Here is a 23,380-nt window from a genome sequence, read left to right on the forward strand (position 1 = left end):
TCCTGAAGTCAGTGGCCTGGCTGAGGTGGTGACCATTGGGCCAGGGAGGGCCCTGCTGCTGCTAGTCTCCTGGTGGCACGAAGTCCCAGGACACGGTTCCTGGTGCCACCTTACTGATGGGCTCAGCACAAAATGGCAAAGACTGTCATTTTATAAAGGACACAGTTCTATCACATGCAACAGCGAGGGACAGTGAAAGGGGCCCCATGACGCCAAGCCAACACTTGTCCCTTGGCTGTGACACACACTTCAGGAGACAATAGTTTCTTCCCTTCACATGCCCTTTCAAACCTACCCCGGTTGCTCTTCTTTGCCCGGGATTGAACTTGGGATGTTTGTTTGTCTCCATGCCTACCCTGCTTGTTCTTTTGTTTTCTTTCTTTTTAAAATCATTTCCAAAACCACCTTTACTTTACCGAGATGATTGGCAGGATAACCCCCCTACTCAAATGAGGATTGGGGATATGGTAAATATTTAGAGTCTTATGGCCTGGCCACTGGTGGTGAAGAATATCATTAAGAATCTCCCCATCTTTCCTGGCTGTCTTCACTGATGGGTCATACATCCAGTAAAGCCTACCTTGGAAGCAACAAGAGAGAAGCTATGTCATGTGACCAATAGCTGACCCACAACAGCCCTTCTACACCAATGGAACCCACTGGATGAGACTCAGAGCTTCTTCCATCACTCTGCCTGGCGTAGTAGAAAGCAAGTCTCTAGATAGAAAAGATAAGAACTGAGATTGCTTTTCCTTGCTCTGAAAACACACGCATGTGCCAGTCCTCAAGAACGATCCTTAGCACAATGTCTCGTTTTGTAGGGATGTTACTTATGACAAAGTGACCCAACAAAATGTTCCATCAAAATGATGACAATCCTGATCTCCAGCACGGTTTCTGAATTCCTGCGTCCACTCACATTTACAGCTGGAGGCTGTGATCTGTTTTCCCTTATAGGCTCCCTGTGAGAACCCGGTATTGATTGTTTCAGGGTACCACAAAGATTAGTTCGAGAAAAAGATTATACATCACAATGCTTAGCATTTATATAGTTTTTTTGATTTCAAAACAAGTTATAAATATTTCCTACTGTGACAACATCTACGCGAGGTAGGTGAGTATGACTGTCTCTACGTTACCAATAGAAACCCAAGGCCAAGGAGTGCAGGATTCTGTTCCAGGCCCGAGGGGGTCAGGAGTGACCTTGAGACTGGCATCCTGGTGGCCACCTGCTCTGGGCTCTAAAAGGGCCATGCCTGTCTCTAGGGTGGCAATGGTCTTCATTAATATAGGGTTATATATTGTATAGATATAAAACGCAACACACATTATAGAACAATAATCCAATATTTTTGTTTCTTAGTAAAATATGTGAAGCACAGTATTTAAATTGCATTTCTCTGAAAAGCATTTGGTATATTAAATAGCTCTATAAAGTTTTGCTGGCATACTCTTAACAGCATAATGAATGATTCTAAAGAAATTAAAATCCACAGATGCATAGAGATCTTTCCTTTATAATACCATAAGCTAAACAAAAAAAAATGTGAAAAACTACTTTATTCTCATAATGCAGATCTAATCACTTGCTGGGTATTCGCAGGTAGCTACCTAATTTTTCTGAGCTTGAGAGAAAAGATACATATTGCTGGCTGTGGTTTTAAACCATTAATTTGAGGGGAAAATGCAGTTGAAAGGTGAAAATTAAAGACTGCTATTCCCATTTGATACCATTCTGAGGGAATTCATACATTTTCAAAAGAGGTTGCCATATTTGGAACTAGCATGGAGGTGAACAGAGGGACACTGATGCTAAGAAGAACATTCTCTGAGAAGAGGAAAAAATGGTACCAAGTGAAAGGTACGGTATTCGAAGAAAATGAACAAGGAGGCGAAAGAGTGGTTTTCAAGAGCCTGGCATGAGATGTCAGCTGTTCATGCTTGGATGACTGCACGGGTCTTGGAGACAGTTTATGGGGTCAATACTTGGCTTGATCAGTCCCTTGGCTGTGGTGAAAGCCTCACTCACCTCTCTAAGAAGCAGCTCTCAGAAGAGTGTGAAAGCATTTACCTCATGCTAAGCTTCGTAAGAACCGACCAGGTGGGTCGGCAGAAAAAGTTCTAAAACTAGGAAGTCTTAAAATCTGTATGCAAACGTAAAAACTAACCTCCAAGCTGAAATGACATTCTCTGTCAGGAGTAACAAATACAAAAGTCCTAAACTTCATGTACACGCTGCTAAGATATTGTTGGATAAGATATTACATGGCGGTCGGAGAATATTTTTGTGGAAGTGTGCTTTTTCCCTAAAAAAAGACATATTAAATTGTTTTTTTTTTTTCTCTCCTCAAGTCCTTTATATAGAAGTAGGAAAGATGAGCTGTCCTGTCAGTTCTTTCCTTCACGTTATGCACTGGCGGGGTCCTTCGAGCTGGTGCTGGACATGGCAGTTTGGTTGCTGGGGGGTTTGAGTCTGAACAGGTTGGAGCAGTTCGGCTGTTTGGTCGGCTGCAAGGTCCTGGCATAGGGTGAGTACCAGTCCCTCTCAAACACATCCTTCAGCTGCTTGATGATGCTCCTGTTGTTCCTCACATCTGCTTGGTTGATAACCAGGCCTGTGCCAGCATTCTGGGTAAAATCGTTCCCTACCCAGTCAAAATTGCCTGCAAACAAACAAAGCAGAGAATGGGGTGCCGAGTTAAGATCCATGGCAGGGGGGTGGTTAATTCCCCATTTAATGAAACACCGAGCAGATCCTATTAAAAAAAAAAAATGACAGGGAGATTGAATTGTGTTGACAGCTCAGGAAAAAAAAAATTTCCAAGAGGACTTACATATGGTATATTAATATTTGCATATTAGTTTGGCATTTTCTTCAGTTTTGCTCAACTTGAAACTCAAAACAAGGAATCTGCTGGGTTTTTTTGGTAACTGTTATTTCTTACTGACATTCACAAGACACACTAAATACAGCAACATTTAAAATATATAGGAATACACTTAAAAATCCTGTGAACAATTACTACCTTCTCACAGAGACAACATCTGATCCATATGTACAAATGAGGGATTCTAATTACAATGCTCACAAGCTTGCACATCAAAGAAAAGGCTGAAGCCAGAGAAGGAGGATCAGTTCCCATCTGAATAGATAAACTCTCCTTGCTCGGGTGGTAAATCATTTCCCGGTTCCAGAATCTGGCTCGTCGGCCCAGGAATCAAGGCAGTTGCTATGATAGTAGGCTCTAGGCTCCCCAGCATGCAGCTTGGTGTTGGGTAGTGTAGTAGTTTGCTAAGGCTGCTGTAACAAAGGTCCACAGACTGGGTGGCTTAAGTAAGAGAAATCTATTGTCTCATAGTTCTGGAGGCTAGAAGTCCAAAATCAACTGTTGGCAGGGTTGGTTCCTACTGAGGGTTGGGACAGAGAATCTGTTCAGGGCTGCTCCCTTGGGCCTGTAGATGCCCAGCTTCTCCCCGTGTCTCTTCACATTCTCTTGCCTCTGTGCATGTCTGTCTCTGTGTCCAAATTTCCCTTGTTTATAAGGGCACCAGTCAAACTGGATCAGGGCTCACCCTGATGACCTCATTCTAACTTGATGACCTCTGTATGGACCCTGACTCCAAATAAGGTCATGTTCTGAGGTACTGGGAGTTAGAACTTCCAACATACGAATTTTGGGGGGACATGGTTCAGGCCATAGCAGGTGGAATCTGTCCCAGAACGGGCCAATAGTATCTATGTCACTCATGTGTAGTCCATCTTCAAGGTGAGAGTAGATAAAAGGAGAGACTACCCCAAAGTCCCACACAAATCTCCTATCTTGGCATCCATCAGGGAGAAGGTTCTAGTGGGAGAACAAAGTTTTCTCCTCAAGAGGGTCCATTCCATTCATTTCTTTGATCTTTTTGTCCTTCATTTAATGCACATTTACTGAGTGTCTAATGTCTACCAGGTGGGTACCTGGGGCCATGATATAAAACAGAGAGTGACGGTCCCTGACTTCAAGGCATTCAGGAAGGAAACACAATGATTATAACACAGAGATATGTATGTGTACAATGCCATGAGGGTAAGGGAAAAGATTTCCAACTCTGGCTGCATGAGTCAGGAAAGCATTTTGTTGAGTAATGAGAGATACACAGAAACATCAGTTAGGAAGTTAGAGAGCCACACCCGCAGAGGGATGTGGACAAAAATATGATCAGGATCTTGGAGCATGAGTGGGGAAGAGTTAGGGTTGAAGTTGGGATTTAAAGACCTTAGTGGGGCGGGGAGAGAATCTGTCCTTTATTAAGTGCCTACTATGAGCAAAGCACTAGGCTTGGCATTTGTATCTGTCATTATCTCTCACAGTTGGTAGGATTTATACCCACTCCACAGACGAGAAGCCTGAGGCTCAAAGAGGTGAACAGATTTGATCAATGGTGGACCCAGGTCTCCACGGGCTATCTTTAATACCATAAGCGAAGCAGTGTTCTCACTAAAAAAGATTTCATGAATTACCACTAGCCTGGGTTTGGTCTCAGCTCCCAGTTTTGTGCTCTCTTTGGTTCAGAGCTGGTTTCATAAAGAAAACTGAAGGCGTGTTAAGTGTAGAGCTTGATTTCCAGGCCTTCAGTGGGTCTTCAGCCATCACTGCAGGAATATTTGCTGAATACGACACTGAACCTCCTTGGCCCAAGGCCCTGCAGCCATTTGTGTGGGAAGAGACATCTACAGAGAGCTGATACCTGTTCCTTCATAGCGCTCATCCTGTGGGCCCTCCTCCACTCTCTGGAGTCTCCCCACATATCAACTTCCCTTTCCATCTGGCACTTCCTGGAATAGAGGAAGTGGTTTCCTTGTCTCTCATTGTACTCCTTGAGTTTATTCCTCACGGCCTTATACCGGGTCCCTATATCAATATTATCAGCACTAGAGAACAAACTCTTCTCTCTCTCTGTCCTCTATCTCCTACTGTCTCCTGCCATTCCCCAAACACACACTGTTCCCCCTGATGGTTTCCTGACAGACATAACGTTGGATGAATTTTACTGCTATAAATGAGGGAACTGTCCACCAAAGGTTCAGGATACTGCATTGGAATCTCTGCCAGTGCTGTGTTTCTGACCAGGTGCTCTCAGACACAGGGCCATGCTCAGAGGCAGTGGCTTTGTGCAATGCTCAGTGCCAGGTAAATACAGGCTTGGACGTCTTAAACTGGGGATTAGTAGAAATTGCAGGTTAAGAGTTATTTTGGAACCCACTGGCAGGCAGCACCTTCGAGTCATCCCATAAACAGAAGACTCCTGTGCTCTTGCATGCCTTTTGAGGACTTGTGGAGAAGATGCTAAAGTCTTGTCCCCACAGCTGAGTGTCAGGCAGTGAATTCATTATCTCATTACATTATCTCATTCAATATTCACTGCAATCCTATGAGGTGATAATACTCACTCCGTTGTACTGATGGGGACATTAAGGCACAGAAAGGTTAGGTAATTTGTCCAAGACTGGAGTGAAAAAAAATTAGAGCTGAGTTTCAAAGCCAGGTCTGACCCCACAGCCCACACTCAACTTCTGTTCCATGTCACCTCCAATCCTAAAGGCCTGCATGGTACTAACTGTACATTTCCCCCTCCTCCCCACCCCACAGACTTCAGCATCAGCCACTAGGGCTGGAGCACTGGGCCACACTGAACTACTCTCCTCTGGGGACCACACTCTCTGAAGGACACAGAGATGGAAATATGCTTTGGGGGCAGCATGAGGAGACAGAAAGATAAGGGGAGAGAAGTGACAAGATTTTGGAGCCTTATTTTGGGAGATTCAGCTTTTCCCTTCAGTACAATGGATGGAACCAAGATCCTGCACCCATGATTCTCCAAAGCTTTAATTAGGTTCTTCTCCAGAATTCCAACACTAGGCAGCTTTCTCAGGCCTGCAGAGGCAATCCTCCACCAGTGTGATCATGTTTTCCCACTTTTCACTTCCTCAAGTTTTGGCTCAACTTCAGAATCACATACCTGCTTCAGTATTTTCTCAACTGGGACACTGTTCCACTCAGTGCTGAGACTGCCATCTCAGCTTCCCAAATGCATGTGTCGGCCCAGGTGGCAGGAGAACTATAGGGTCCTCCCCAGGAACAACGGCACGGGTGTAGACAAGCTCACTGGGAAGGTATATGTGCCTCAGTGAGCCTTCTCAGTGCCTCCAATTAACCTACCACCCCCTTGTCGGCCCTCAAACAATTTGAATCATCTTCTGGACAAATGTGCCAAGCCAGATTCAAATATACTCCAGAGAATTCAAAATTAGAGAGATGATACTGTTTGGGAAATCTGTTAAGTCTTATGAAGATTTAATGAGCTATAATTCCATGCAAGGTCTAGTGTGGATTTTTCTTAATTCAGCATTCTCAGCTGGTGTCTGAGTGACGACTTAGATTTCCAGAACATGCTGATAATCATTTAAATTATCAATGAATTTTCTCTCTGGATGCTCTTTAAATATTTTTATACAAGAACTATGCCTCGCTCTAGGGAATTAATGTTTTGCCAGAAAGCTGTGTGTAAAATGAACTCATTTAAAAATGCATTATAACAGAAAGCCAGAAATAGACCCTTGTAAATATAGTCAACTGATCCTTACAGAGAAGCAAAGGCAATGTGAGGGTGCAAAACTAGTCTTCTCAACAATGGTGCTGGAATAACGACATTCACCTGCAAAAAAAGGGAATCTAGACACAGATCCTACACCTTTAACGAAAATTAACTCTAGATGGATCACAGCAAAATGTAAAATGCAAAACTATAAAACTCCTAGAAAGTGACAAATAAGAAAGTCTAGATGAACTTGGGTTTGGTGATGACTTTTTAGACACAACACCAAAGGCAGGATCCAGGAAAGAAATCACTGATAAGCTGGACTTCATTACAATTTAAAATGTTTTCTCTGTGAAAGACACAGTCAAGAGAATGAAGAGATAAGCCACAGGCTGGGAGAAAATATTTGCAAAAGACATATCTGATGAAAGACTGTTATCCAAAATACACAAAGAACTCTTAAAACTCAACAATAAGAAAATGAAAAGCCTGATGAAAAAAATGGGCCAACGACACCTCATCCAAGAAGATATTCAGATGGCAAATAAGCATATAAAGAGATGCTCCATATCATATTATCAGGGAAATGCAGATTAAAACAATGATGAGATACCACTACACGCGTATCAGAATGGCCAAAATCTGGAACACTGACAATACCACACGCTGGTGATGATGTGGAGCAACAGGAACTCTCAGTCACTGCTGTGGGAACTCAAAATGATAGAGCTACTTTGGAAGACAGTTTGGCAGTTTCTCACAAAACTCAACATAGTCTTACCATTCGATTGGGCAATCACACTCCTTGCTATTACCCTAGCAAGGGGGGTTGAAAATAAGTCCACACAAAAACCTGAATGTGGATGTTTATATCAGCTTTATTCATAATTGCCAAAACTTAGAAGCAACCAACATATCCTGAAGGTGAATGGATAAACAAACTGTGGTCCATCCAGACTGTGGAATATTGTTCAGTGCTAAAAAGAAATGAGCTATCAAGCCATCCAAAGATACAGAGGAAGCTTAAATGCATATCGCTAAGTGAAAGAAGCCAATCTGAAAAGGATAGACACTATATGATTCCAACTACGTGATATCTTGGAAAAGCCCAAACGATGGAGACAGTAAAAAGATCAGTGTGTTGCCGGGAGTTGGCTGGGAGGGAAGGAGCACAGAGGATTGGCAGGGCAGTGAAATGACTATGATACCATAATGGTGTATACATTGTCAGGACCCATAGAATGTAACATCAAGAGTGAATCCCTAATGTATATATCAATATCAGCACAGGTTCACCAATTGTAGCAAATGTACCACTTTGGGGGGCTGATAATGGGGCAGGTTGTGTGTACGTGTGAGGGGGCAGAGGGATATGAGAATTCTGTATTTTCCATTCAGTTTTGCTGTGAACCTAACTGTTCAAAAAAAAAAAAAGTCTATTTTTAAAATGTATTATACAGGAAGAAGAAGAGAGAGAGCCAGGAATCCATATTTACTAAGGATTGAGACAGATGGGAGTCAATGTTTGGAGCTTTTCCTATATTATCTCGTTTAATCCTCCTACCACCACCAAAGGGTGGACACTTTTATCCCTATTTTACAGATAAGAAAACAGAGGCACACAGAGACTCAAAGAGATCACGTGACTTTCCATCATCTTCCAGCTTATAAGGGTCAGTGCTTGAATTCAAATAGAGGTTTTTGTGACTCCAAAACACTTATTTGATTCGTTAAAAGAGCTTTTGGATATAGGCACCATATAACTGCTCCAAGTACACATGGCACTTCGTTTTGAGTAAACCCCGCAGGTAAAATATCCAGATCTGAGTTCCTAAATCCAACTGGGCCTGAAACCTGATCTGTCCCTGTATTTCCTAATTATTGAGCCCAAAGTTCCCAGTTTTGATGAAATGATTTTGAGTTTGTTTTTGACACGTATTTAAAGAGGAGCTGCTTTCATTCTATCCTCTGTAAGCTAATGAACATGAGAACATCCAAATTCTTACATCCTAAGCCAACAGGAGGGACAGTATGAATAAAATAATATTCTCATATTCTAAAACAACTTGAGTAATACACATTTTAAAAAATTCCAATATACTATTCTCCTAATGTGACACACAACTACTCAAAATGGAAAAAGAGCAACTTTCCACGGAGCTGGGACGGAGTAGCTAACTTTCGAGTGGCTGATGGCAGTGTCTTCTGGTTCCAGGTGGTAGGGTTGAGGGGGAAGGTTCTGGGTACCTTGAATTCTAGGGCTCGCTCTTCCTCTTCGCATCTGCATGTTTAAGTCATTTCCCCAATCATGGTCCGTGTTTCCTTATTTCTAAACTGCAGGCGATAAAAGCTGCCCTCCCTATTGGCAATGTTGCTTAGAAAATCAAATGAGATAAAGTGCTTTACAAAGAAAAAAAGGCATACTCTATACTCACTCACTGAACTAGAGGGGGAAAAAACCCCATATTCCATACTCCTTCATTCCACACACACGTTTTTCTTTTCTGCTTTGAGCCTGCCACGTCATCTGTACAATGTAATAGCCAGACTGCTGTTCTGTGATTTATGTCCCTTCTTTTACGGATAATAATTTTCTGCTCTGCTGTTGATGGTACCAGTTAAGGGATTACCCTGGACTCATGCACACTGTAGGAAAGGCGCACAGAGCTGACACATTAGTAAATAATTCCACTAGTAGGTATTATTACCTTAAAAATAACAACTAACATGAATCAGGTATTATCTGTATGCTGGGGGTTTTAATTGTGCAAGGTGCTCTGCATATATTACTTAAATTTCCCCCAATGAAGTAGAAACTATTATTAGCCCCGTTGTACAGATGGGGATATTGAGGTTTAGAGAGCATGAGTAAATTCTCCGAGGGGAGACATTTTCAAAATGGCAGAGGTAGGATGGTTGTCCAGGCAGTACTCATTTTGGTGCTGGGCTGTCATCATGTCTGCCTCCTATGACTCAGGACAGGCTGGCTGGGGTACGGTGGGTGGGAAGGGTTCAATTCTCAGGACTCATTTTTTTAAAAATTCTATTTATTTATTTGAGAGAGAGAGCACAAGCAGAGCAAGGGGCAGAGGGAGAAGCAGACTCCTGCTAAACAGGGAGCCCAATGCGGGGCTCGATCCCAGAACCCTGAGACCATGACCTGAGCTGAAGGCAGATGCTTAACCGACTGAGCCACCCAGATGTCCCTGGGACTTGCCTTTCATGAGCCATTCACCTCCTCACCCATAACATGAGGCAAGTGGACCAAAGAATTTCTGAAAACACTTATTAAAAACATCTTCTATGGCATCCTCATACTTGAACCAAGCCCTAGAGGAGAGGTTCAGTTCAAGGGGCTGTTTGCCCTCCCCCTCCTGTTTCCTCCAGGGCCCTGCAGGGTACAGAAGACCACGGTGGGACCGCCACTGACCTGCAGGATCCCCCAAGGAGCCTGACAGCCCTGACACCTACCAATATAAGCCGCGCCGTCTGTCACCATGTACTTGTTGCGATTTAATTTAGGAAAGGTGTGATCCTTTTGTTCTTTTGTAGCACACACATTCTCTCTTTCCAGATCGAAAAATTTCTGTAAGACACAAAAATAAACAGATTAAGGAAGCAGGTGAATAAGGAACGTTTTTGGTTTTGTTCAAGAGCACAAAAGGGTTTCTTATCCAAATATCCACAGTTGGCTTCATACTGGGTTATTAAAGCCACAATCTTGTTAATTCATATAGATGAAGTATTTTTGTTCTCAAATCTTATATGGGCAACAAGAGGGAAAATTAGCATGCTCAACTAGGTCTATAATGAACACTTTTAAGCTGCAAAATGAACACAAAATTCATTCTTTCAACAAGGTGAGGGCCAGAAGGTTTTTAAATTCTCATTGTCTTATTCATCGGGGTGCACTGGCATTTGAGGTCTGCCTCAGGGTGCTTTCTGTCATGCATGCCAATGACCTGAATGAATATTCCTCTGTGTTGCATACATTATAAAAAGCAGCAGGCCCATGTCAATGACTAGCTGATTCAGCTGGGGATTTGCAAAGGTCAAAAGAGATTTTGCCAAGGGGACAAACCTAGGTCTACAAGCTTTTTTAATAAGAAGCCAAAAAAATCACCACTTCAAACTATGAATCCTGACTTTCAACTTTAATGTGACCCCAAAAGCACCTCAGGCCTGGGGCTATGGGGGGCTGACAGTGGAGGTAGGCAGGCTGGTGTTTCCAGAATCTGCTGGAATTCCTAACTGCTCAGATGAGGCCCGAACTGTGACCGAGCTCACAGGATGACACACCATCAAAAGTGAGCTCTTGAGTCTCCTTCACACTGGAAAAGGCTGAACATATCCAGAACTGCATGGAATCTTTCTGGAATGAATGTCTTAGGGCTGTGGGATCATGCATGTTTGAAAGGAAGAAGAGGCAGAGAGAAAAATGAGATGTTATCTAGAGAAATGGAGACGTCATACAGTTTTAAAACTGTTCAAGTTTGCCTTGGGGAAATAGTGAGGGCTCATCTTCCCCTTCATCCCAGAGTAGGAAAGGAGTGATAAACTAAGTGTGATCACCAAGGTCCCTAATAGCCCTGAAAATTCTATTCCAATTTTTTGCAAGACCCCTTGAGATCAATGGCGCGCCCACCAAAATCTATCACCTGGGAATGGTCCATTGCACATCACAGAGGAAGGTATTACCCAGAGCCATATTACCATGATGGTAGGCAATGCTGCCTCGATCCCCCTTCTCCACAGTTCCTGTCTCCTGCAAAATCTGTGTCATTTGGAGGGTTCACAGTTGGCCACATTTTGTGGATTCTTCACACAGACTTGATGACCTGTGGATGCTCTTAAGTCATAGTTATGTATCTGGGAAGCCCTGTGGTATTTCCCCAACCCTGCCTGCCACCCGGTAACAGCAGTCACCCTGCTCAGACATTCTGTTACAACACATGTCCACACACTCCACCTCCTCCTTTTGAGAAAAATATTATTGTGGAATCAAGATGGATGTGAAAAAGAATAAAATATACATCCTAATTTATGTTGGGGATGGCATCACTGCTTGGCACTCTACAGAGACTCATCTGCTCTAGAAAGTTGAAGATGGCCCCCAAGAAGGAAAAAGCTTTGTCTGGGAGATGAAAATGGCAGCAGGAATCACACTGTATTCACTGACATACCACAAGACACCTAATGTGCTGTAGGTGACAGCAAAGACTGTCCAAAAGGGATTTATGAATTCATTGAAAAATAAAAGCCCAGCTGATAGGGTCAACTTTGTGACTGCAGTCTCTTTTCCAGGTGTCCCCTAATGGATACAACCCCTGCCACCAAGCCAGGGCTGTGGGTGCCCACTCCTCTGAAGAAAGATTCCCTGCCTTGTAACCAGGACTTCTGCTTTGTCAGGGATCCCAGGCTCCAGAAGAAATGCTTCAAGGAATGTTCCAATGCCCACCTGTCTTGAAAAAGCTCCTCACCCACCTGTGTTCTAGATGTTGGGGCCACAGGCTGTGTTCCCACTGAGGCTTATGTTGACGCTTAGAAATGCATGGCCTGGCTTGAGTGAGGACCAGAGTCTCTACGTCATGAAATGTCCAACGGTGAACTACTAATGATTGGTCTATTCAAGTAATGTGACCATGGATGTTGGAAAAGATGGAGCTGAGTAAGTAGAGAATAAAAGGATGGATTCTACTTTCCTTATAATTTCTTGCAAGTCTTAAATGAGAGCACAATATTTCACAATGGAGATTTCAACTGATAGTGCCTTCGAGAAGAGGTGGGAGCAAAGGCACAATGTGTGGTAGGCTCCAGACATTCTCTCCTCTGCTTCTGTTTGTATTAGTCATGTCTTCTTATTTTCTGTGTTCTGATGCTTTGACATCTGAGCCCTGCTGAGCCTGGAGGGACTGCCCTTCCGAGGGCTGGCTAATTTCTGGAGATAGCAAAGAACTTGCCTGGGAATGCACTTCTCATACTTAAAACCATGGCCCATACCCTGAGTCACCTCCTTTATGGCTCACACTGGGCCACTATCCACTTGCCCTAATCACCCCAGGGCCAGGTACCAGGCACCAGGCAACTAGGGACAGCCCCTGGGCCCTAGAGCCCACCGAAATCATTCAAACTTGCCAATCCTAAGTGGGCTTACTCTGCCTTGCCTCTTCCCCAACCCTGTAAACCAAAACAAAAGTTCTTGTCCATGCTTCCCTCACTCCTGCCTCCCGGATGACCCTGGGGCATCCCTTCATGCCCCCTTCTCTTGAGATCTGTGAATAAAACAAATTTGCCTTTCCAATGGCCACCATTTCCTGATCTGTTGGCATTGTCATATCTAAATCATAATCAAACTTGTATTTTAGAACACTGCTAAACTTGGTAGGTCTGACAGTGGTGCTCCTCTATCTGCAAGCATACTGAACTGAGTGAATGACCTCACCTGGCAGATTCTTCACCCTTCTCCAGCACACCCTCTTTAGGGAAAATGGCTAAAATGACTCCATATCTACCATGCTCCCTGCTCCCTCCACTCACTGGTTCACAGATCCTTCCTGAACATGCTTCATCAGCTCCTTTTTTTGATTTTATCCATCCATCCACCCATCCATCCATCCATTCAACACATATGTTTTGAATTCTTTGTGCCAGCATCCTGCTAGGCACTAGGAATACAATGCTTCACTTGATTTTCTATGCTGTCCTATATGCCACTTCAGTTATCTGGAAAATGCCATCCCTGGGCTGAAAACAATCCCCAGGATTCTCTTGTCCATGGAAAGGTACTGAACACAAACTGACTATTCTCCTGGGTCTCTGCCTGGCTTTCTGGGAACACACCAGTGTTTCCTCTAATCCCTGATTCCTGATTCTAAACTGAGGTTGGTGCTCGAATCCAACTCCTGGTTATCACATTCACTTGTAAATCTGGTGTGGAAAATAGATCCATAGTAGTAATCATAGACCTGTTTCTTCTTCCCATTTTATTGAGGAGTAATTAACATCTATCACTGTATAAATTTAAGTTGTACTGCATCATGGTTTGATTTACACATTATTGTGACATGATCACAATACATTCAGCTAACATCTATCTTCTCATATAGATAAAATAAAAAGATAAGAAAGAAGAAAAGAATAAAGACAAAAATTTCTCCTTGTGATGAGAACTCTTAGGATTTCTTTTCTTTCTTTTTTTTTTTTTTTTAAGATTTTATTTATTTATTTGACAGAGAGAGACACAGAGCAGGAACACAAGCAGAGGGAGTGGGAGAGGGAGAAGCAGGCTTCCCGCCGAGCAGGGAGCCCGATGTGGAACTCGATCCCAGGACTCCGGGATCATGACCCGAGCCGAAGGCAGCCGCTTAACGACTGAGCCACCCAGGTGCCCTAGGATTTATTTTCTTAACAACTCTCCTACATATCATGTAGCAGTGTTAGCTGCAGTCATCATGTTGTATGTTAAATCCCTAGTACTTATCTTGTAACTGGAAGTTTGTACCCTTTGACCACCTTCCTCCAATTCCCTGTCTCCCCTACCCCACCCTCCACCTCTGGTAACCACAAGTCTGATCTCTTTCTCTATGACTTTTTATTTTTTTTTAATTTTATATTCCACATACAATTGCTATCCTACAGTACTTGTCTTTCTCTGACTTATTTCACTCAGAATAATGCCTTCAAAGGTCCACCCATGTTGTCAAAAAGGTATTATCTTATTTTTATAGCCAAATAATATTCCTTTGTATAGATATGCCACAACTTCTTTATCCATTCATCCATTAATGGGCATTTAGATTGTTTCTATGTCTTGGCTACTGTGAGTATTGCTGCTATGAACATGAAGGTGCGGATACCTTTTTGAGTTAGTGTTTTAGTTTCCTTTGGTTATATTCCCATAAATAGAATTGCTAAATCATATTGTAGTCCTATTTTTAATTTTTTGAGGATTCTCCATACTATTTGCCCTGGTGGCTGCACCAATCTACATTCCCACCAATGGTGCACACAGGATCCCTTTTCTCCACATCCTCACCAGCATTTGTTATCTTTGTTTTTTTGATGATGGCTGTCCTAACATGCATGCTATGGTATCTCACAGTGGTTTTGATTTGCATTTCCCTAATGACTGGCAATGTTGAGCATCTTTTCATGTACCTCTTGGCCTTTTGTATATCTTCTTTGGAGAAATGTCTCTTCAGGTCCTTTGTCCATTTTTTAATTGGGTTATTTGCTATTCAGTTGTATGAGTTTTTGATGTATTTTGGATATTAAGCTCTTATCAGATATATGCTTTGCAAATATTTTTACCCTTCCATAGGTGGTCTTTTCACTGTTTCTTTTTTATTTTGTTGCTTGTATTTTAGGTGTCACATCCAAAAAGTTATTACCCCAATCCATGTTAAGAAACTTCATTCCTGTGTTTTCTTCTAGGAGTTTCATGGTTTCAGGTCCCACATTTAAGTCTTTAATCCATTTTGTGTTAATTTTTGTGAGTGGGGTATGATATGGGTCCAGTTTCATTCTTTTATATGTGAATATCCAGGTATCCCAGCACCATTTGTTGACAAGATTATTTTTTCTCCATTGAGTATTCTTGGCTCCCTTATCAAATATTAGTTGGCTACATATGCTTGGGTTTATTTCTGAGCTCTTGGTTCTATTCCATTGGTCTATTTGTCTGTTTTTATGCCAGTACCATATTTGATGACCATAGCTTTATAGTATAGCTTGAAATCAGGAAGTGTGATACTTCCTTCTTTGTTCTTCTTTCTCAAGATTTCTTCAGCTATTCAGGGTCTTTTGCAGTTCCACATAAATTTTATGAGTGTTTTTTCTTTTTTTTTTTAAAGATTTTATTTATTTATTTGACAAAGAGAGACACAGCGAGAGAGGGAACACAAGCAGGGGGAGTGGGAGAGGGAGAAGCAGGCTTCCCGCAGAGTAGGGAGCCCGATGTGGGACTTGATCCCAGGACCCTGGGATCATGACCTGAGCTGAAGGCAGTCGCTTAACCAACTGAGCCACCCAGGCACCCTATGAGTGTTTTTTCTACTTCTATAAAAATGCAATTGGAATCTTGATAGGACTGCATTGAATCTATAGATGGCTTTTGGTTGTATTGATATTTTAACAATATTAATTTTTCTAATCCATGAATGTGGGATACCTTTCCATTTTTTTGCATTGTCTTTGATTTCTTTTATCAATGTCTTATAGTTTTCAGCATAGAGATTGTTTATCTCCTTAGTTAAATTTATTCCTATGTATTTTATTGTTTTGATGCCAGTATAAATGGGATCCATTTCTCTTTTTTTTCCAGAAATTTCACTGTTAGTGTGTAGAAACACTACTGATTTTTGTATTTTCATTTTGTATCCTGCATCTTTACTGAATTCATTGATTAAATCCAACATTTTTGGGGGTTGAGTCTTTAGGATTTTCTATATATAAAATCATGTCATCTGCAAATAGAGACAATTTTGCCACTTCCTTTTCAATTCTGATACTTTTTATTTCTTTTTCTTGCCTGATTGCTCTGGCTAGGACTTCCAATACTATGTTGGATAGGAAAGGTAAGAGATGGAACACTTGTCTTGTTTCTGATCTTAAAGGAAAAGCTTTCAACTTTTTATCATTGAGTAAGATGTTAGCTGTAGGTTTCACAGACCCGTTTCTATTTCTAATACTGATTTGTGAACTCAGACATGTGCATGGCTACTCAGTTTATAAAAACCAGTTAAATGGAGATAGAAATTTCTATTTTATATCAATATTATTAGAGTGTTAGGGAGATTAAAATGAAATCTATGTGAGAAGCATAATTTTTTGAAATCTACAGTAAATCCTAGAATTTTATGGCTTTATATGATTGATAACTTCAACTTAAAAAATATTTAATGTTATGAATGAGTTAACATTTTATCTGATATTTTTGTTGATCCCACAGATATATAAGTCAGATGTGTAGCATCTCAAGTCTTTGAGCAGATGTAATATATGACGTTTTTCAATATAGATAGGAAAGACAAAAAAAAGAACTTTGTAACTTCAATTATCTGTTCTGCATGCAGAGACCATGCACTATGATATCTAAGAGCTCAGACTCTGGAATTAGAAAGACTTGTATTTTCCTTAACTTTATTTTTACATTAATAATGTATATATTGGCAATGATCTCATTAAAAATATATGAATAAAAATAAATATGAATAACATTGTAAAAATTAGTAATTCAGTAATTCTACTTTTAAAATTGGCACAGAAAAAATTTGTATGTTTGGTAATGTTGCATTTGTTGCAGCAAAAGTTGTAAGACTATGTTAAAGCTTTTCGTATTTGCTGTGTGAGCATTTTGTAAAACACTGAAAGTAGTCTGAGATAGTACAAGAGATCATTTCTTATGACTTATTTTATATCATTTGTTTTCCTCATCCTAAAAAGTTGAATAAAATCTGTTCAGTTCAGTTCTACACACACACACAAGGAAAGAAGGAAGGAAGGAAGGAAGGAAGGAAGGAAGGAAGGAAGGAAGGAAGGAATGAAGGAAGGAAGGAAGGAAAGAAAAGAAAGAAAGAAGAAAGAAAGAAAGAAAGAAAGAAAGAAAGAAAGAAAGAAAGAAAGAAAGAAGAAAGAAAGAAAGAAAGAAAGAAAGAAAGAAAGAAAGAAAGAAAGAAAGAAAGAAAGAAAGAAAGGCTTGTATTTGAATCTTTCTCCTCTATTAACGAGTGTTCTGGAGAGAAATTATTTAATCTCTTTAGGCTTCATTTTCTATGTCTTTACAATATAAAAGTTCCTGCTTCACAGTGTAGTTGTGAATATTAAGTAGTACATACAAAGTATTTAATGCAGTGCCTGTTGCTTGTCTATACTCATGAATATAAGAAATTCCTTATTTAAAAAAAATATTAAGCACTTACTACATCTAGGCAAAGTGAAGTGAGATGGTGCCCTAATAGCAACAATAAAACTTAATAAAAGATGTAGCAATGGTTTACCCAATGGGCAGCAGGCAACAAGGAAATTGGTATTACAGGATAGAAAGAATGGAGACCCAAGCAGTGGCAAAATATTTGGTAAAACCATAACTTGCATTAATTTGGAACGAAGACCAAGCACCCCCCCCCAAAAAAAAACCAACTATGGCTACAGGTCAAGGGATGGGAAAACAAACTGTTAGTAGTATATGTTGGTTGTTATTAGTACTTTTAGGAAGTTATCAGAGGAGACAAATAAGCTCAGAGATGGATTTGCTGGCTTGCAAACCGATATGAAAGAGAGCAGATACACTAGAAATTTGGTATTTCAAAGGGTTAGAAAAACTGATTGTGCCAGGAGCCCAGGAGTATAAAATTAGTTTGAAAAATGCTTTAAGTGACTGAGGCCAGTTAAGACTCAATCCTGCAGCAAAGATCAGATAACTGGAATAATCATAATTGGTATAATCTTCCCACCCAAGTCTGATGACCTGAATGAAACCACCATTAATAAGAAAGAGGAGCGAGAGGGAGAAGGGGGGGGGGGAAGGGGGAGAAAAAAGGAGAGAGGGGGAGGGAGGGAGAGGGAGGCAGAGGCAGAAGTATATAGGCAAGGAAGCATATTGGTCAAGTTTGGGAACTATGTACAACAAAACCTTTGGCTGTGGCTACTGGTACATACATTCACTGGCCTTCTTCTGTCCCTGGTATATGGGGAGGAGGTAACTTCAACCTGGGTTTTGGGTTTCGTGGGAAATTGCTGTTTTGTTTTTAGTTTCTGTTTATTGAACTATGAGGTCCAGAACTGCACATCTCTGGGAGGTTTTGAACTTTGCACTGTGCAGTACCTGTGGGGGATGAGGGTTCTCTGTGTGGGTGCAGACTGATGATCCACCAACCTGTCCCTTTGTCTTTTGGGGAACATGCCACCTCTGACATTCGGTGTGGCCAGGTGAGTGACTTCTGAGCAGCAGAATAAAGGCTAAAGGGAGGTTCACCATCTCCAGGCCCACCCCATAAATGCCTCCTGGGCAGTCCTCCATTCTCTCTCTCTCCTTTTGATTGGCCCTGGGATGCTGAGGGTTGGGACTATCTTGGAAGCTATGTGTCAGAGTGGATGGTGGCACCCCTGTCATCCTGGTCCCTAAATACTGCATGGAGCACAGACCCATCACCCAAAAGTGTGCCTGGCGCAGAGTAGAGTCTCAGGGTACATTTGCTGAATGACTGCAGTGGAGGTTGGAAAAGGTGAGCCCTAAAGAACTAGCGGGCATTAGTCAGATAAGGCACAGAGGAGGAGAGTGCTGTAGGCAGAGGGAACAGCATTATACAGAGGCCCAGAGGGGAGGAAGAGGGAATCCATGTGAGGACCTGAGAGTCAAAGATGAGCTAAGGCATTACCACACTGAGAGTAAAACCCTTTCCCAATCTTGTTTCCCTCAAAGTATATGGATTAGCATGTGGCCCCAAGGACTGGAGCAAGAACAGGAGCTCAGGCTGGGGGTCTCTGGGGCTGGGGGAGGCTGTGGAGAGCAGAGCCGCTGCTGGTCACAGACTTAGAAACAGGAATGGCAGGTGAACGAAGCAGTTCAAACAAAGCAGAGAGGGCCCAACAGGCAGTGTGTGAAAATAGGGCGAGGCCAGGAGGGCACCAGCAAACATGGGTTCCAGGCTCCTTTTCTCATGTGTTTGTTTGTTTGTTTGTTTTTAAAGATTTTTTATTTATTCATTTGAGACAAAGAGATACAGAGAGAGAGAGAGAAAGCATGAGCAGGGAGAGAGGCAGAGGCAGAGGGAGAAGCAGGCTCCCCGCCGAGCCAGGAGCCCAATGTGGGGCTTGATCCCAGGACCCCGGCATCATGACCCGAGCTGAAGGCAGATGCCCAACCATCTGAGCCACCCATGTGTTTGTCTTGAAAAAAATACTTATCCTACTTTTGAAATATTTTCTCACTATCAGAGACTGTTATCCTGGTTCTTAATTGGCAGTTTACATGAATGCATGTGCTTATGGCTTTCACAGATGTGGGGAGGGAATCAGCCCTTTTTATTTAATAATACTGAAGTCAATATCATACTTACAACTTTCAAACTGCAGTTGGCTATTTCAGTGCAAATAGCTTTAAGAGATGAAATAAAGTTAAATGTAAGGGGGTCAGTTTCCTTCCAGAAGCTTATAAGGAGTCGAACTTTAACGCTTCGCAAAACTAATGCTTCTCTTATTTTCCCATCCAAGTCTGGCCAGTAAGTCCTGTAGGAATAATATCCATGTGGATAAAAATAAAGAAAATAAGTTAGTTTGGGGAAAGAAATTTACTAGACTGCAAAGAACATTTATATTAACCCAATCATTACTTCGTTCTGTAATATAGACACAACCTGATAGAATATGTTGAAAACATGCAGATCTCCTGGATTGGGCACCTAGAGAGGATGCTTTCTTGGGTCCTGACTCTGCCTGAAATGAATTCTTCCACCACTGGGATCTCAGAGGATGTGGAGAGATTGACCTCCATCACCTGCTATCCTCACCATTCCTGCACCACCTCAGCTCACATGTGTGCTGAGAGTCAACTTTCCAACAGAATTCCTGTTCAGAGCCTTGAGCACCCCATCAGCCCCCAAAGGCTGTGAGAACCCCTCTTCTTTGGAAACTGCCCCCCAAATGAGCTTCTGCTCTGATTATCCAAACTTCCCCATACTCTCATTTCCAGGCTGTCTTCCTCTTTCCTGACCAAGCCCCCAGCTACTCTGGCCCTTGGACTTCTCCACCAGGCCAACAGTGTCTCCTGGAGGCTCAGCCTCTTCCCTGAATCTGTAGCTTTTTGCCTTAACTAAATCCTGACTCTTCCTGAGGCCATAGCTTCTCTGGAAGTCCTGCCATGTTATTTTCTACCACAATTTACCCACTTGGTTTAGGAGGTGGGGTCAGCCCTCCCAAAACACACACAATGTCACTTCCAGAACTGTCACTGATTTCTCATTTAAAAAAACAACAACAAACATTTCTATCTTAAAGACAAGCCCCAAATCTATCTCTCCTCAGCCCCAACATGTGTAGACCTTTGTTTGTTCACTGGTTCAAACCTTTCCCTAACTCCAGGCCAACTCAGTTTGGACTGATACAGTTTTATTCAAAACCTTAGCCTGCAGGTTTTGTAATCAGTGCACCTCCAAAGTTCTCCTCTTTATATGGACCAGCCTGTGGTCCTGCAGCGTCCTGCACTCTATGAAATCCCCACTGAGCACGCTCTTGCCCTACATGGGCTCAGCCACATGACCCCCTCACTCTCCTGCTCCATCAGCTCTGGGTCACCTTTCCGACCGAGCCCAACCTCAGTGATCACCTGAAGAACACCTTCCCTGCCCCTCTCTCTAGCTCTTGGGTCAGAGCCACACATCCCTTGGTCTATTTCTATGGCCACAAAACCAAGGACTGCTGAACAAAGTTAGCTCAGCCCTGTGAACTGAGGCCCTTGCCACCATCCACCTCCCCTGTCCTCGCCTTGGGCAGTTCCTCCTCTGGGACCTTTCTGTAATTACTCTAAATTAGATCTCACTCCAGAGAAACTTGTTTCTTCCTCCATGCACAAAATAGAGCTTCTCGGTCATGGTCTTCCTCAACTTTCTACCCCTGAGAGCCTCACACATCCTTCTCCCCTTTCCCCCAGCTCAGAGGATAAGGCAACCTGCTCAGGGTCAGACCTGGACCACCTTTCCCCCTGGGCCATTCCCCTGACCTTCTAACTGTGTTTCATTGGTCATTCCTTCCCAAAGAGTGTTTCAACTCCCCCCTCTCTCCCTTCCTCTTAGTTTGAGAATAAAATGTAAATCTTGCTCAGAGAACCCTCCCCTGACTCTGCATCGCTCCATGGCTGGTGTACAATCTCTTTTCCCTTTTGAACTAAACTATCTATCATCTATCTATCTATCTATCTATCATCTATCTATCTATCTATCATCTATCTATCTATCTATCTATCATCTATCATCTATATCTATCTATCTCTCATCTTTGAGTGTAGCTGACACACAATGTTACATTAGTCTCAGGTGTACAACACAGTGATTCAACATCTCTATATGTTACGCTGTGCTCAGCACACAGCTGCCATCTGTCACCACACAACACTGTCACACGATCATCGAGGATATTCTCTGTGCTGTGCCATTCATCCCTGTGATTTACTCATTCCACAGCTGGAAGCCTGTACCTCCCTCTCCCCTTCACCCATTTTGCCCATCCTCCTGCCCCTCCCCTCTGGCGCCCATCAGTTTGCTCTCTGTCTTTATGGGTCTGTTTCTACTTTTTTGAACATAACTTCTTGACAGTATAATCTAGAACCTCTGACTTTACTTCATCACCCCCACTCACTCCTCAGCCTACTGCCCCCTGGCCTCCAGCCCACCATTTTTGTGCAAAATCTCCAAGTCTGCAGTGATGTCCCAACTGCCAAATCTAATGGACATCATTCAATTCTTACTTTACTGTTAGTTTAAGTCACATGTGGCTCTGTCGATGGTTCTTTTCTTCTTGAAAACAGATTCCATTGGCTTCTATGACCCTGTGGTTTGATGATCTGTCCCTTATTTCTCACAGTGTTTCTTTATCTGTTGTATGGTCCATGCTCCCTTAAGATTCCATCACCATCCCCTGTTCTCCTTACTCCACAGGCCATCTCCTTGGTGGCTTCATCTACGTACTTGATCTCAACTGTCCTCTAGAGTCTGAAAAGCTCCAAATTCACATCACTGGCCTAACCCTCTTCAGACTTCATTCTGGATATCTTTGTAAGATATCCGGACCTTTACAAGAACCTCAAATTCACAAATCTGCCCATTTCCTTCTACTTCGTACAGACTCTCTACTTTGTATGACGTTCATTATCTAATCACCCAAAGCAAAAACCTGGTTATCATTCTTGTGCCTGCTCTCCTTTTCACCATGTGCTTCAGAGATATTCCTGGAATGTATATCCTTTATTCTATCCTGTAATTATCCCTGACTGGGCCACTGTAACAGCTCCAAATTTGTTTCTCGGCCTCCAGTCTTGTCCCTGTCAAGTATGTCTTCCATGACCACCAAAGCGATCTATCTGAAAGCATATCTCCTTTGACTGAAACGTAGTGGAGGCTCCCCAAAGTCACAAGACTCCCTCACAGTCAGGTCCTCCTGTCCCTGATCCCTGCGTTCCCTCCAATTTGATCTCTCACCACCTGTGTTCCAGCACTGAACTTGTTACAGATCCTGGCATGTGCCAGGTGATTTTTTTTTTTTTAACTTGTGCTGTCCCTTCTACCTGGAAAACTCCCTTTCTTATCCTTTGTTTGATTAACTTCTGCATATTTTAAAAGGTAATCAAGTAGCATATCCTCCAATAAGCCTCTGCTTGAAACTGCCACAGATGCTCTTTCACTGAGGACCTATAATATTATGTGTATATATCTATTGTTCGATTCCCCGCACTGTGTTATTATAATAGATTCTGTGTCCGTTTGTCCTATTGGATGGAGTTCCTGGGACCATACACTGTTCAGACTTTAATCACTCCTGCACAGTGCCCAATAAATATCTGTTGAATGAAAACATAAGTGAAAAATATTAATAGCCCACAGACTAATCAGTCTACTTTTTTCTTATTGAATAAATTTGATGAGTAACATTGTGTAAATTTAATAAGCTATACAGCATGTTACTTTGGTACATTCTTATATTGTAATATGATTGCCAATGTACTGATAGTCACCACATTACATTATTACAGTATAATATTCATAGCACATTAGCTCTCTATGACCTATCTACTACTCATTACAAGTTT

General features: G+C 42.2%; 1 protein-coding gene across 1 annotated transcript in view; it reads right to left on the minus strand.

The window, feature by feature from the left end:
- Positions 1-1,431: 1,431 nt before the first annotated feature.
- PLD5 (phospholipase D family member 5) overlaps positions 1,432-23,380 on the minus strand; it is a 405,754-nt gene continuing 383,805 nt past the window's right edge. The window contains exons 8-10 of the mRNA XM_045879152.2: positions 19,641-19,809; positions 10,054-10,168; positions 1,432-2,663 (exon numbers count right to left, since the gene is read on the minus strand). Of these exons, the coding sequence (XP_045735108.1) occupies positions 2,407-2,663; positions 10,054-10,168; positions 19,641-19,809 (541 nt within the window). The 3' untranslated portion in view covers positions 1,432-2,406. The remainder of the gene's footprint in view (positions 2,664-10,053; positions 10,169-19,640; positions 19,810-23,380) is intronic.

Source organism: Mirounga angustirostris, unplaced genomic scaffold, assembly GCF_029215605.1.
Source record: "Mirounga angustirostris isolate CCGP_5_RB_7025 unplaced genomic scaffold, mMirAng1.0.hap1 SCAF_6, whole genome shotgun sequence".
NCBI classification, from domain to species: domain Eukaryota; kingdom Metazoa; phylum Chordata; class Mammalia; order Carnivora; family Phocidae; genus Mirounga; species Mirounga angustirostris.